Source organism: Bemisia tabaci, chromosome 5, assembly GCF_918797505.1.
Source record: "Bemisia tabaci chromosome 5, PGI_BMITA_v3".
Lineage (NCBI taxonomy): Eukaryota > Metazoa > Arthropoda > Insecta > Hemiptera > Aleyrodidae > Bemisia > Bemisia tabaci.
In genome coordinates, this window is record NC_092797.1 from 8,303,072 (window position 1) to 8,319,202 (window position 16,131).

Below are 16,131 nucleotides of genomic sequence, written 5' to 3' on the forward strand. Positions count from 1 at the left end.
TAAGAAATAATCTTGGAATATTTGAATTATAGCTCTTTTGTAACATTTGAGTTTTTTAATGTGTATGATTCCATTGTTTTATAAAATCCGGACCTCATTTTTCATGAGAACAATCTGAGGAGATAAAACTCGATCTATTTAGACATGGAGCGAAAGTTGGATGACAAGTAGACAGATATATACTCGCGATGACGACTGTCAAAATATTAGAATCATACCTGACAAATATAACGGGAGCTCCATTAACCCGACAGAGCGGATGGTTTTGGCTAAGAATAAAAAAGATATTTGATTAGATATTTCATTTTTCTTCTTTTATCAGATTTGACTTGAGACAATTGAACATAAACTACATTTTCCCACACCTAAAAAATAAAATGTGTACAGTGCCATGTTCCTTAGTTTAACAATACAAAATGGAAAGAAACGCGATTAATGACTAAAAAATGTCAAGCAATCAACAAAATCCTATAATTTTTTAATAAAAATGGAGCAGGACACTTACCAAAGCTCTATCCAATTCTGCCCCAGCAATAAACGTCTTCATGCACTCAAAAGCAGCTTCTTGCAACTCGGGATTTGGTTTGTCCAAGGCTTGGTACAACGATAGGAATACCTTATCGGTGACTGCAGGTATGTAGTGGCAAGCTGCTAAGACTCTCATGGCTGCTTTCCTCAAAGGGACTAGATTTGAAACTGACTTGTAACAAGGCAGTTTCAACAGCATCTGGTCCTGAGTTGAGCATAGATTTCTCAATTCATTAAAGAATGTTTTGTTCAATTCGACTTCCAGATCTACAAAAAACACAGATGCTATAAATCAGTAAATTGGTAACTTGAAAGATTCTGCTCAGTGACTATTCCATATTAGGTACAATGGTAAAATATTATTTCAACTGAACCAAAATAAATCGGTAAATAATAATTAGAGGGCAGATAATGTACTATTTCATGAAAACCGCCTGTTTAAAAATTTGGCGAGATTTAAATTCTCAAAAAAAAAAATAAATAATCAGGATTTCCACAATTTTTTCATTTTTCAATTCCCTAACTTTTTTGGTTTATTAGGCCTTCAGACAAAACTTCGTCTTGGATTTTTATCTTTTAATCACGCTGACTTTTGCTAAAATTTAAACAAAATGCCCACTTCTGGAGATTCAAACTATGAAAAAAGGCAATCGGAGGTTGTTTGTCCGCTCTTGAATGGCACCAGCAGAAGTTGTTGAGCCAATGCGTTAATTGCTAAAATCCCTGACCTCACAGGTTTTCCAGGCTGCCCGCAACCTTGAAAATGCAGAGGGATTCCTTCAAAAAACTGAAAGAAAAATAATAAAACAAGTGAAAACTTAAGAGTACTTACCCAGGGTAAAAAGTCGGGGCACTAAAGAAGAGCAGAAAGTGTTGCCTTCCATCAGTCCAATTTGAGCATTTGCGGCTTGATGTCTGAGCAAGTTCTTTTTTGGTGATATTATAACAGTCAAAACGTCTCTGTGGGGTTCCATTACTTCTGGAACAGTTTTCCCTTGCATTTCCGCAAACACTTTCAATAAGTGTATTGACTGAGGAAAGAAATTAGGGGATTAGATAGAACTTAAGATAAGAAATAAAAAACTCATACATTTTTTGGGATTTTTTCTTTGCTGTTATCATTTCTCCTTCTGAAAACGTGCGGCGTAAATCTATTGTGTAAAAACCAAAGGTAAATGTAAGAAGACTGGTAAAGTCTGTACATCAACTGTATTTCTTTCAAAAAAATATCCGCATTTTCCAAGGCTTATGTTCTTACAAGAAGTCGCTTCAGCAATTTTGTCGTACAAAGAGAGGGAAAACAGCTAATAAACTATAATCTAGAGCAAAAATTTTACTTTAAAGTGGTTTTTTGAGCAGATTTGCTTGAAATTAATTAATATTTCAATGAGGTACAAGTATTGTGAAAAACCGTGCGAAGAAATGAGAAAGCAGTAAAATCACATAATTTCTAGGGTCTTACCTGTTCTCTCAATAAATCTGTTGGACTTGTAATTTGTCGGATGAGTTCATAAGTAACTTCTCCGAGAGCTTTCTTTTGAATCGCTTCTAATTCTGGATCTGTGCCTGGTTCTATGGGGGCCCCGCAACGACGAATCATTTTCTCCAGATTGTGTTTAGCCTCATCAATTGCTCCACTTGAAACCTAGAAAATGTTGAATGAAAATAAGTTAAAATGTCATTTGAGAGACTGAAAAACACTGGGAATCTTTGTAGCTATGTACTACGCAGACCGATGAGTTCTTCAGACAATTAAAAACCTGGATCACAATTTATAGACTTGAAGACAGAAGACTCATATGGAGATTATCCTCTGCTGATAGTAAACAAAATCATGAATTTTTCAAAATTAACTTTTTGGCACTTAGCCCATCATAGATGATAAGTCTTCATTTTTTCAGAGCAAGGGTAAGTTTCAGAGAAGGTATTTGAAATAATTTTTACACCGGTGTGCTTGTATTTTTTATTTTTTATTTTAAAAAAAGAGAATAGGTAGAAATGAAACACTTTGGTCAAACTTAGATAAACTTACCTCACCGTTGAGATCCATCATTACAAATAACTGCGCTTTCATAAAAACAAACAAATGCTGATAGATCCACCTTGCTGATATGCGATGCCACCCATCTTCATAGAAGAATTTAATAGCTTGACAACCGCTTAGTTTGGCATACCATGCACGGTCGTAACATAGGGCACACATTCGTTCTGCTAAATACTCCATCAGAGGTAGACGGAATGCCTGTTGATGACAAACATAAATGATTGAATAAGCATCATTAATAATTGTTAGTACATAAAAGTGCGGAACAAAAAAGCATTTGGGGTTTGCTGTGAATGAATATGTAATCTTTAAGAAGGTTTATGAAATTTAAAAAGAGAGTGTAAGAAAAAGGATAACTTTGAAATTTAACAAATTTGAGCAATGAAGGACTTTCTAAAATGAGAAGGCTAGAACTGTCTGCACTTTTGGTGAACATGATAAAAATGTGTCTCCATTCAATTTGTTAAATGATTTCTATAATGGGAAAAAAAGAAAATTCACACAAGCAAATTCTTTGCCATTATTCAGAGAATGGAAATATTTCAGCAGATCAACTTACCCTTTCCTTGGATCCTAAGAGCGTTGTAGCGGTGTCAATAATGAGTATTAATGAAGGAACAATTACACGAGAAACATCTTTCTTCTCATGGCCCATAACGGCTGCTAACGCATCAATTAAGACGATTACATCCATTCCTCCTTCAAGCCTGCTTTGCTTACCACCGATGGCAAATAAACCTGCTTGTTGTGCGACTGCAACCATTGTGTAATGCCTCACAACAGCGATCAAAAATGGACTTGCAATTTTCTTCAAATCCTTGATGGAAGCCCCAATGAATAATCCTTGAGTGTAAAAGAAAAATATAGATTATAGTGTGCACAAAAATGAGACCACAGGCTAATTTTTTACTGAATATCTTTGCATAGAAAGTGTTTGTAACCTCTCATCTAGATTGAGCTACTGCGTGCAAGGGAGGCACTTCTCCATTGCGGTGTTTCAAAATCTCTACTAATATTTCATTGATTGTAAAGACAATGAATACATGAATTTTATTGAGAGGAGGGGTATCGTTACGGACTGTTTTGAAGGCCACCTTGAGTTTACTTAACTCTACAATTTTTTGTCCATTGGAAGTCTATATTTTATTGTAATCATCTGATTTGGTTGTTCTCGGAGTCTTTACAGGTCTAATATTGGCCTTAGCATGGGTCTGAAGGCCGATTTCTGCGCAAAATGCGGGTTTCGCAGGTTTGCCGAGATATCCGCGTTTTTCGCTAAAATCGGCCTCAGGATTCTTGTTTTAGCCAGTATTAGAACTGAAATGACCAACTCATGATTTATTCCGTATAAAGTGGACCTTCAATGGGCAAAAAATCGCAGAGTTGAGAAAATTCAGTGAGAACGGGGCCCGAAAACAGACTTTACTGATACCAATCTTTTGAACCGAATATTTTTCACAATTCTACAATGTTTTATGGAAAAAATTCCAGAAAAATTGCACGTTAGATTTTTCTATAAGACATAAAGTAGCAACGGAGATTCTGAAATGCCGCAGCTAAGAAGTGCCCCTCTTGCACTCACAATCAGTGCCTCAATTTTAAAAGATATTCTGTAGCAAAATATTGATTTTAAAAAAATTATTATGAAAACATTTTCCATGATTTGACAGAACTATTCTTTTTTTATATCAAAGAATTCCCGATTTCCCGGTTCGATTCCCGGCTAGGCGACCCGAGTTTGATGGTCTCAAACAACGGTTGCCTTAGGCTGGTACATGTTAGGGGCGGATGGGGGAGGGGCTCTTACTGGATGCGCAAGGATTACCACTTGTGTGGTATTTGAAGTAGTAAAAAAAAAAAAAAAATTGAAATTTTTTTAAATCTACATAAATAAAAAACTAAGATATTAAATTAATCCGTATTGAAACAATTCAGTGATTAATGAGGCAATATATCCCATGCATGATATATTTTTAAAAGTAAGAGATCAATTTTGAAAAACCTCAAATCAACAAAAAAGTGTGAAAAAAGAAATACCTGTTAAAGCTGTTAGATGAGTGTCGCGACAAGGTTTATCAGCACACTTGTACGGAGATCCTTGAATATGTGGAATATCTCCTTCCGTAAAGCTACAAACAAAACAATAAAGAAACTGAGCAAACTTGTTTTGCAAAGAGCTGAAACTTTTTGGAATTGATGATGGCCTATGAAAAAACCAGAATTAAAAAGTTTATGTTTCAATGTGGGTTGAGGAATTGTTCTTTTGTAATAAAAAATTCAACTCTTCTTCCAAAATGGCTAGATTACCGATGGAAAATAGACCTAAATGCATGTTAAATCGCTTGTGTAATTGCGATTTAGATTTCCACGACTGTGACTGACTAATCGGCCCGTTTGTCATTCCTAACCAAAAATTGACCTGAATTTCTCTACGGTAGAAACATATCTTAATTGGTTTACTTTAAACAGTTTTGACTACGCATATTGCTGAATGCAATGAGAAGAATCTTAATTTTAAATAAAACATAAACATTGCAGTGGCGTGGCGTGCTTTGCAATTAATTGATTGATATGCCATTTAAACCTATGGAAAAGGATCGATAAACAGGGTGTTCGCAGCGAACACCTTAATAATCGATTATTCATCATAGGTTCACATGGCAGAACAATCGATACATCGCAATTCACGCCACACCACTGAAACATTGGAGGGGTTGAAATACAGTGGTGTGGATCTGCTAAAGCATAAACATCTTTTAACTAAAATTAAGACAAAATGACAGGGAAAAATTACCTGGGATGAGAGAAGAGTTTCAACATTGATAGTCTGTCATCGTCCAACCTAATTGATGCTACAGTGTAACTTTTGACAATTTCCCAGCACTGGCGTCGATAGAACAATTCAGTAGTAGGAGACTTGAGGAAATTCACGGCTGTTTCTAAAATCTGAAGACAAGTAATCAAAAAATTAGTGTACGGCTAAGTAAATTGCATGAAACTGCAGCTATTGGTGTGATTTTTACGATGAAAGAAATTAGTCTACTTGATCCTACAAAGGGCATTCGTCTTGATTTTAAGGGGGAAAAAAAAGGAATGCCTTTCAGAAGACACAATTATTTTTTAGCTTGTCTACAAGATTCAAACTTCAAAACACAAAGGACGTAGCATGGAAAACCAAGTAATCAGATGCTGACTATATTTTGTTATAATTTGATACTATTTGTTTGCAACCTCCTGGTGATGATAAGCCTTAAAAAGCAACCTTTCTTTTGGCTCACTGCAGGAAAGCTAGGCTAAAAAGTGATTTTATCCAACATTTAAACACTTCTTACCTTGTAGAAATTTTGCAACATCAAAGTGGTGTTTGAGGGGAGCTATTATTTCATTACCGGCCAGGAAGATAGTACTGACAAAAATAATCAAATTCCTCTAAATGATGACAGCGTGCCGTGCAGACTTGACACACACACACACACATACACAGCAATAGACCCATATTTTTGAAAGAAAATGTATGTGAGAGTGCTGGAAAATTCACCTTTCTGCCCCGAGTTTCTTGACATTGGCTTATAGAAGGTTTGATTGTAAAAGCTCATCGTACTCACAAGGTCGTTAAGAACATATATCGAATGATATTGAAATGTACTCAGTGCTGCATTCTTTAGTGCATGTGGGGTTTCATAGGACCAACAAAAAGACCTATTAAGCTGTGAATTTAAAATGTACGAACAAGTAAAAAAAGAATTAAAAGGAAAAGTACTGAAACTGATGCTCTTCAGTTTTCTTCAAGCATAAAACGTTGGGTTAGGAGTGATCAAAATTTCATCTACATGAAAGTAAATTACCTTATCAATAGGAAGTTGAATGGGTTTACTATGTTCAGGAAACTGGACTACTATTGCGGGTGGGAGACCTCCTCTGTTATTGTATTCCAGACGTTGAGGCTCTGTCATCATTTTGCGATTACCTCCACCAAACTTACCAAGAACCCTGAGAAAAGAGAAACATTAAATTTGTAGGTTTCAACTGTCTTGAAGGAGAAACTTGCAATTTGCAAGAAAAACCCATTTTTTTTTCACTTGCGCAGAGGCTGATATGTTATTGGCTTACTTAGAATTCATTATGCTGCGGATATTAAGAAAAACCTTCAGTGTGATTCCCTGAATTAAGCACTAGACATGATTAAATAGTTTCAACTCTCGATAGTTCTGATGGCATGACTCTTAAGATGTGAAGAAAGTAATTTTGCATGACTAATAGTATCAGCTGGAAAAGATATTGTTCTTTTGTTAGACAATATTCCTATGAATTCAAATAACTGAAGATGACAAAGGGTGAAAAAATCAAGAAGCAAGTTAGATTAAGTTTAAGAAATTTAGGCTAATACTTACCTAAAAGCAACATGTGCATTTTGATCTGTTGGATAACGGAGGGAACGCCATAGAGCCTGCATTAGATCCGCTCTGACTGGCTGAATGTGCTCGTACAAGAAGTCTGGCTGCAAGTTATCGACACACAGCTCAAGAGTGCGCAGGCCCTAAAAAAATTTGAAAAGTTGATTCCTTTGATTCACTGTACACTTTGAAAAAATAGGGCTTTGCCTCCTTCGTTGCAGCTGTGTAACAACTTCACTTCCAGCTTTGACGAATTGGTTTCAATGAGTTAAAAGTAGATTACCGATTGTAGGACTACGCTAGTGAAAACTCACAGGCAAATTTAGCTGCATAGGATTATGAGATCTTACCTTAAAAATTATCACTTCATGATAGAATTGACAAAATACAGACATGAAATTTTAATGATAATTATTCTCAATATTATTGTTAGCTATTGATTAAAAAGACTCCAATAAAGTAACAATCAGACTGACTTCGAATTTTGCAATATACTTGAGGGATAAAAAACCTTGTATTTTTATTGAGGAAAAAAAAAACAGAGTGAAGATGTAATTGCAGTTTGATAAAAATACATGACAATCTGCTCTTGATTGCGCTAAGATTGTTCTACTTTCCGACGCATGGTGCTTCTTTTATGATCACCAAACTTTGTCAAACCTGGTGTGTGCCATGTTGCAAAAAAAATTTAGTTTCTTTCAGTACTCGCTGAAACACTGATAGCCTGTGGGACCTTCCAGGATGTCCTTAGAATATTATAATCAAGAAGAACCTTAAAAAAAGGCAAAGATGTGAGGGTGGGAAAAAATGAATTATACCTGACTGATAAGAGTATGCGAGCCGTTCAACGCAGACACCAATGGATCCATTAGCATTGGTAAGTATGGTAAGAGTGAACTCAACCTTACAGGAACTGTCAGGCACAATTCTACGAACAAATCCTTCATATGCTGTTTGTGGAGACCTGATTGAAGACTATTCAAACCTGAAAACACAAAAAATAACAATCTGAAATCTTCAAAACAGAATTTGAAACCAAATCTTCCACACTGTGTGGCTCTGAGCTTGGTAATGTTTCCCATTGTTCTCTGTAGGCAAAGGGAAAGGACTATATATTGAGCTGAACCCTGGGGTGTATCACTCCCTGTTCTTTAAGCATTGGCGTAAAATGATGATTACACCCGTTTTAAGTTGAGGAGACCAGCGCCTTTAAACCATTGTTGACTTGAATGGTTTAAAATGAGATTCGTGCAAATAACTTTCTTGATGAAGGCAGCTATAATATTCCACATGTCTTTGAAACCAGCAATGTGAAAAGTCAGATTTCTAGAACAGCTCACGAACATGCATTTTGTGAGATACTTTCTGCAGGTGTGTTAAAGAAAATTTAATTACCTTGTAATAAACTGGGTAAGAGAGGTAGAAATTCCTGATATAAGAGATCATGACGTCCTTCGCCGATGGATCTGAATAACGCTCTTAAAAGAAGAAAGTAGTTATAAGGTTCTTTGGCCGTCATCGCAAGCTCCATTGATCTGAAAAGGAGATAAACACTCTTGAAAATATAGAAAATGGTGTATAATGATGAATTTAATTACTGAATCTTGAGAATTTTTTTTTAGAGATTTAAAATACTAGAGATTGCACAGATACTGAGCAGATACTCTGGGGCTGATATTTCGTTGGCTATTTTTAATATAGATGCATTCTTTCGCTGCAATATGGTATAAGAACAAAATTATGAAATGTCCATGATGACTGAAAAAATGAGTTTTTAAAATACTGAGATATCACTTATAAAGCTGCAGAACTTAGAGCCTTCATTTCAATGTAAAAAATGAATGAATAAATAAAAAATAGGTAGCAATCCTTAATTAATGTAGTTGCTTGTGATTTTTTCAGCTATCATACTCTAAAAGATTTTTGATGCAGGGATAATATTCCATATCCTCCTCTTTTTTTCAAAGAAAATGATAAAGCACCAAAATCGATACAAGTAATTTTACCATCAATAAGATACATCCATAAATGTAAAGTATTGGGCCTCCAGACAAGGTATGAATTCAAACACTACGCAACATTTTCTCTCTTCAAAATTTCACGAGGAAAGCAATTCACACAACGGAAAGTCTGGACATGAGCCCCTAAACAGGAAATAAGCTTTCACAATTGACATTGGTAAAATAGCAGATATAAATGCTATCATTTATATAATCAAACTTCCATTTGATCTCTGTTGATATACTTGTTAATACAACCTTTGGGAGTTGATTTCTGAACTTCCCATTGTGTGAATTGTTATCTAGGCAAGAGGAAAAAATATGCAAAGGGGAAAATGCGATGAGAACTTACCTATTTACAATTTTATGAAGATGAGGCCGTAGCATATGCTCGTTTTGAGTGGGAAAGCACTGCACACTTTCAAATACTGATTTGAATAGTTTCAGGTACAAATTACTCCTTTCTGCATTACCATTCCCCATTTCCACCATTCGACCGAGGAGGTACTCCACCAGAACAGGAGCAAAAATCGGTGAAGTATCTAAGTTGGTCAGGAACCAATTTCCAATCACTTGCAATGCATAGTTGCCAGCTATTCGCTCCACCATGTACTCAATTGTTGTCAGGAATATCTCACGGAAAACTTGTGGATTCAATAGGGCAAACTGAAAGCAAAGATCACCAAGGATGAAAAAAAAGTGAATCGTTACAAAATGCAGTATCACAAAAAAAAAAAAAAAAAAAAAAAAAAAAAAAAAAAAAAAGAACTAGGGAACTAGTAAACAATTTTATTTATTTCATAACTACATAGTAAAACTTAATCTCTATCTCCATCTTTACCTGATGGAGGCATTAGAAAAGAAGGAATGTACTTACGATACTTGAAAAATGTTCCAGAACTTCTTTTTCTTCTTTGGAACGTACAAATTGCTTTGGAGGGATCATCCTCTGCATTGCTGGCAACGTTGGAGTGAATGTCAATGTATAGATATCTAGTGCTTGCAATGCCCATTTGACTAACTTTATTAAAACTTCAGGATCACATGCTTGTAGAGTTTTTGTTCCGCCAGCATCACCCGACTGAAATGAAAAATGAAGACAGAATAAGATAAGATCAGCAAAAATTTTGATTTCTAAAAAGCTAGGTTGACCTTACAGCCACTCTAAATTGTTTAGAGTAGGCAAACCATTTAAAAAACCATGGATATAGTGCACTCCCCCCCCCCCCCCCCAAAATGAGCTAAAAATTAGGAGACCCGAGTTGCCACAGAATTTAGAAAATGAATTGCCCCGATTTCTCGGACACATTTGGATAGTATTCCATGTCTGTTGAAGATATGCTAAATAGTTAAAAAGACAAGATATGAAATGACTTTCAGATGAAAAAAGTTGTTCGAAACGCCAGACCAATTCTAGAATGCAAATAAAGAAGAATGAACAATTTTTCCCTGACTTTAAAATTACCAAACATTCCACGGTTTCGCCAAAGCCACTTACAGTGAATTTTACAAACACATTTCTAGAGAGAAGGATAAGGTTGAATACCTTGTTATTAGAGCAGCTCATCATGATAGTTTTCACGCCATACACAAGGGCTTTCACCAAAGCTCTGCATTCCACAATGTTATAATTTGCTGTTTGTGTGGCAGGAAATCCGAACCTTGGTTTATTCACATCTGGTTTTTCTCGCTTTGCTGAAAATGAATAAAAAGATATGTTGATTGCAAAACTTCAAGATGCAACAAACGTTTCTTACATATTAGACATTCCGAATCGATGCATTGTATTAAATTGCTTGCCTGTAGCCTAGGCAGGGACAGTAGTTGTCATAATATGACTTTTTGCTTGCTACGAAGCACAAAAAAAAGAAACCATTCTGAATGAAATGAAAATTTCCATTCAACGATTTGCTGCGATTACCAACAGTTATTAGTTTTATTTGCTTGTTTTCTCACAATCTACCTGTTGGACTGAACTCTAGTCACTTTTTCCTCTTCTCTTTACCATTTAAGATATTACGCCTATAGCCTATAAATATATAGCAACTTAGTATTGAGTTTTAATGTTTGATATACATCATACCTAATATCTACTTTCATAATTTCTAATGACAAAAAAAAAAAAATAATTAGAGGAAACAGTTAAGGCTATTCACTGAATTTTGAATAAGTCCCTTATATTTCTGTTTGTTTACGTAAGTAAGTTTAGAAACGGAAGGTAATAAAATGTAGTAACTTACCTTGGTTATCCATAGGATTTTGCTGACCTACAATAGGTACTTTGACATCTTCATTTTTGGTCTCTGCAGAGGCTTGCGGCACAGCTGCAACTGGATTTTGTTGCGCTGTTTGAGCTTTGCTACAAAATTTCAAGACAAAATACAAATCGGAATTAGAATAAAGTTTTATGAAAACTGGAGGAAAATTTTGATAAATGGAAATAGTGATAATGATGAGTTCACTTGCTGTAAATGAGACCTGAAAATGGCAGTTATAAGTAAGTTGTTGAGTAATTCCCTTGGGATTGAGCAAGTCCCCAATTTATGGCAATCGATGAGGATCAAAGATACAATCTTTATCAGTGTGTCTGAACTACTTGAATGAATTCGCGGTTACAAAATTATGACTGTTGCGTAACAACGGATGATTCTCATTCTCAGTGCCTTCCTAGACAGTAAGCTTGTCCTCTGGCCTTTCCTCAATACTCTCTTTGCTTTCAATTTTTATCAGTCAATCTTCAAGGTCATAAAATACATTTCTTTAAAAGACAGGATAAAGATTATAAAAGCGATGAAAAGCATTAGAATGGGAAAATTCAAGTTGCAAGTCTTGCATAGACTAGCGATCTGAAAATATTATTCTATCTTACTTGGGAAAGTCATTGACAATTACGAATACCTTTCATTTTGAAAAAAACGACTGGCAAAAATGGTTTATGATAGTATGAATTCTATAACACTTTACAAGTAAAGGAATATCATTGCTGTAACTTAACAATAATGATATATGATGAGAAAAACACGTTTTCCTAAAAAAAAACCTTGAACAAACCATAAACATCAGAGGTTGAAAAAATGCAATACAAAAAATTTTTAGATCCTCGGTCTTGCAAATAAAAGAAAGAACAAACCTTTTGTTGATAAGTGCTGGTAAATGTAGTCGTGCTACAGTTTTGAATTTCAGAACAAATACTCGCAACATTTGCAACAATAGTTCGTGGCCAGATCCTTTGTCATCATCACCTTTCTGACGTACACATTCAACTAAGTTTAACAGTAATTTACAAGATATTGTTTGAATGCTGAAACAACACAGAGAGAGAACAAATATATTAGATTTTGGGTTTGGCACATAATTTCATAATTTTATGCAAAAAATTATGGCTGCTTGGTCCAGAGACGACGAATAAATTTTTTCATGGGAGAGAAAAAATACATGCTGGATTTAAGCATCACTAAAATGAATGGAATTTATAACAGTATAATACCGGGTGACCCATTGTTGAATGCCCGTATTGCAAGAGCATACTCTATGGGTTAAAATAAGACTTTTCTTCACTAATTTTTTTTTTTTTTAAGTGCTCCCTTGAAAGCTATGCCCCTCTTGGAAGCATTTTTTCTGAAATTTTTTTTAAGCCTAAAAAGACTAAAAACCCACTGAAAAGAATCACTCGCATCAAAGTTCTGTCAAACTATTGATTTTAGATTATTTATCATCTGTCAAAAATATAGTGTATTTAACATCAAATTCAAGGGTAAAAACCCATGATTCCGAAAAATTTAGGATTTAACCAAACATTCAACTACTTGTCAATTTAATAATGCAAAAGGACCATTTACTGTTAGAAAAGGTAGGATTTTTGTTACCATACCTTGTCGGTAACGTTTCATCATGAATATTCACTGAAAATAAGTGAACAGCCCTTTCCAGGTCAGCCATGGGAAGATGCTGGCGAACATTGAGGACTAGATCTGCAAGCATACTAAACGCTGGGGGCCTCAAGGATTCATGAGTGGTCCATCCATTACCGAGCAGGACTTTTTCGTCACAGAGCCTGCTCATATAGGGAACAAATTCTATAAAAGAGAGGAAGAAACAAACAATTATTAAGTACTGTCCACGCAACAAGCAACATTTCACTGAGATGCACAAGAATTCTTGTCTTTCCTACTTTAACTAAAATCGGTTCTTCCTTGAGACCAAAAAAACCTTTGCCGCTGACAATTGAGCTTTTCCACCACTTAAAATCTAAAAAAATAAAAAAAAGGAAAGAATCGTATACAGTTTCAGCAGTAAATTCTGTTCGCAAAAAGGTTCTCCTTTTGGCAGAGTTGAAAAGTATCTGAACCCCTGTAGCTTTAGATAAATATGATGTGTTGTCCATCATGCATTAAATCCTGTGTTGAACCACATATTCCAGAGTTGCCACAGTGTTTAAAAAAACAAAATTCCCTGGCGCATTTTAGTAAATTTCCTTGACATTGGAAGATACGCAGGATGAGTATCAAGATTTAATTTGAAATTGTTATCATACAAAATTTCTGGTTCAAAACATTGAACCCATTCTTGAAGGCAAACTAAAGCAATTGAACAATTTTTTCTTCACATCTTGTCATTTTCCCTGACAGTTCCCGGTTTCCCCTGACTTCTTAAAATTTCCTGATATTTCCTGATTTTTCCAGTATTCCCTGACCAAGGAAGAACATTTGTACTTTTAGCTCTGATTTAAAAAATACATACTAATTTTCAGGTCGGTGGATAGAATATGCCTTGCTGCAATGAGCAACTCTTTTCGAAGGTTCGTCACTTCCATCGGGCAGAGTGTGAGCATGTTTATCATGCCCTCTACCATCACATCAGTTTGCTTGGAAACTGCTTCTTGGAAAAGACGCAAAACATACGCTAAGAAAGACAGAGATTTGATTTGGGCCCCCATGAAATCTGCAAACACTTTTTTGTTGAAATTTGGATGTAACCTAGAAAGGCAAAAAAAGGTACATTGTAACTGTTCAAAATGAAGAGAAAAATCAAGATTCGTCAAATTTTACTAAGAACTTAAAATATTCTGAATTTTGTATGAGGTTTTCAGTCTTTTTAGCTATGTTAATCAAAAAGTCCTCGACTACAGATTGTAAAATTCACACCTGACCTTTTTGTTCAATTTTTTCTCCATTTTTCTTTTAAGTCTACACTTAAACCAGGTTTACGAAAAAATATCGAATACATAAAATGAGGTAAACAATAAAAACAATTCTAGATAGACCATGGCTTCGGACTTTCAAGATGAGGCCAACACATGAAAAACTTATTTAAAGTTTGGAGAGACCTTGCCTCCTTAACAGTATTCCTTAACAGTAACCTATTTAATCTGTATAAACTTAAGCCTGACGTTAACAGATTCTACTTACCGATACTCAAGGGCTGGCTGTAGGGTAATCGTGTGCAGTATAACGGGAATGTAACTAGTTAATTCTGGCTCCATATGTTCTTTGTACAGTTGGTATAACAGCACAATTAATATTGGCAGCTCTTGGAGGACTTTCAAAGAAACCACTCCTTTGGGTATAAGTGTATACTGGAAGGTAAAGGACAGATTAAAAGTGTATGACCTCTCAATTAACCCCAAAGGGGACAAAACTTTAGGAATGCTGCTCTCTTGCAGCAAAAGAGTACTTTTTTCCTCTGGTAAAATTCACTATTGCATACAGTTTTCCATAGAAATTTCTTCAATTCCGAGCAAGGGAGAACAAATTTATTGAAAATTTCTTCAAATTCTTGGCTGTGCAAACGTTTTCCTTAAACTGCATTTTCAACTCAATTTTCTGCGTTTTGATTAATCTTTAACAATTGTTTTACATCAGTGGAGGAATTCTTCAAGATAGTTAAAAAAATACTAATCTTAAGAAAAGGAAACTCATTGCAAAGAGACTCAAGAGTGAGTTTACGGTTTCTTTGACAGGTTTTTTTTTTTTTTTTTTTTGTATTGTTTCCCCTGGAAAGTACATTAAAATGAAAATGCCTGAATATTTCTGTTTTTCATCCAAAAATATTTTAGCGGAGAAAAAGACTGTCAAAGTTGCCAAGAATCCAGCCACATTTCAAATAGAAAAATATCATACCGACAGATTTCGGGATGTTACATGAAGAATTGACCGCTGTCTATCCTTTCACATGCGTTTGTTCCTTTTCTTTCGTGTCACAATTGAAACATAGGGCAATGTATTTCCACCATGATTGTAATATTACAGTTGTTTGAAGTGAATACTTTTGTCATTTTCCCCCAATGAAATTGATTGCAGGTGATTTGGATTGCAGGGTAGCCATAATGCATTGGATTCAAGGTGACTGAAACCATGGGTCATTTCCTCATAAGACATCATAGGCTTCAGGCCTATTCAGGCCTAGAAACACTCTTGTTATCACTTCAAGTTTAAGCCTCTTTTTTGCAATCAGTTTTGAGCTTTTCATAGTTCAAAAAAACTAGCAGTTAGAAAAGGAAATCAACATTTTCTGAAAATTGTACGGAGCTCTATGGTGAAAATATAATTTAAAACCCTACGCTGAAAAAAAGTCAGCCTGTGGTAAAACTTATACTTACGGATTCGTTAACACCACTGCCCTCTGCTAGTTCTCCTTTCTTACATAAAATTTCTGTGCTTATATACGTCATTTGTAACAGAGATTCAACGTCTAATTCTGATAGATCATTGACTTGAGGAGGAGGTCTTGGTTTGAACATATTATCCATGTGATTTGGTAACTCTCGATAGATACTTCTCACAAGATTTAAAAAGTGTGTTATCTGGAAAAAATGCAAAGTCAATAGTTTAAGACATGTGATATTCATTTTAAGTCATACTGAAAAATCAGTGTTATCACTCAAGATTAAGGGTTGTCCATACAATTGAGACAATGGGTGTGAAGAGGACTCTTTCCCAATTTCAATTTGATTAGAAAAGTGTCCGTTTCGAACCGATGCCCTCAATTAATATCTAATTTCATGACTTAAAATACTTTTCAATGATTATGAACATGATAATTACATTACATGGGGTTGATAGAACTTTTAGTAATAAAATTTAGTGAGCAAAAACAACCGAGATTATTCTTAGAAGAAAATTTGCAATGACTAATTGGGTAACACTGTGCATTTCCAAGCATACGC

The 16,131-nt window shown here is 35.1% G+C and overlaps 1 protein-coding gene across 2 annotated transcripts in view; it reads right to left on the reverse strand.

The window, feature by feature from the left end:
* Positions 1-16,131, reverse strand: part of Nipped-A (Transcription-associated protein Nipped-A) — a 61,593-nt gene that overhangs the window by 40,453 nt on the left and 5,009 nt on the right. For both annotated transcript variants that reach the window (XM_072300240.1, XM_019048232.2), the window contains exons 5-24: positions 15,565-15,768; positions 14,375-14,541; positions 13,707-13,942; positions 12,838-13,042; positions 12,097-12,267; positions 11,207-11,325; positions 10,513-10,661; positions 9,844-10,047; positions 9,319-9,632; positions 8,362-8,501; positions 7,785-7,951; positions 6,964-7,109; positions 6,418-6,562; positions 5,367-5,518; positions 4,610-4,701; positions 3,132-3,415; positions 2,561-2,770; positions 1,991-2,173; positions 1,361-1,559; positions 506-795 (exon numbers count right to left, since the gene is read on the reverse strand). In XM_072300240.1, coding sequence (XP_072156341.1) covers positions 506-795; positions 1,361-1,559; positions 1,991-2,173; positions 2,561-2,770; positions 3,132-3,415; positions 4,610-4,701; positions 5,367-5,518; positions 6,418-6,562; positions 6,964-7,109; positions 7,785-7,951; positions 8,362-8,501; positions 9,319-9,632; positions 9,844-10,047; positions 10,513-10,661; positions 11,207-11,325; positions 12,097-12,267; positions 12,838-13,042; positions 13,707-13,942; positions 14,375-14,541; positions 15,565-15,768 — 3,777 coding nt within the window. The remainder of the gene's footprint in view (positions 1-505; positions 796-1,360; positions 1,560-1,990; positions 2,174-2,560; positions 2,771-3,131; positions 3,416-4,609; positions 4,702-5,366; positions 5,519-6,417; positions 6,563-6,963; positions 7,110-7,784; positions 7,952-8,361; positions 8,502-9,318; positions 9,633-9,843; positions 10,048-10,512; positions 10,662-11,206; positions 11,326-12,096; positions 12,268-12,837; positions 13,043-13,706; positions 13,943-14,374; positions 14,542-15,564; positions 15,769-16,131) is intronic.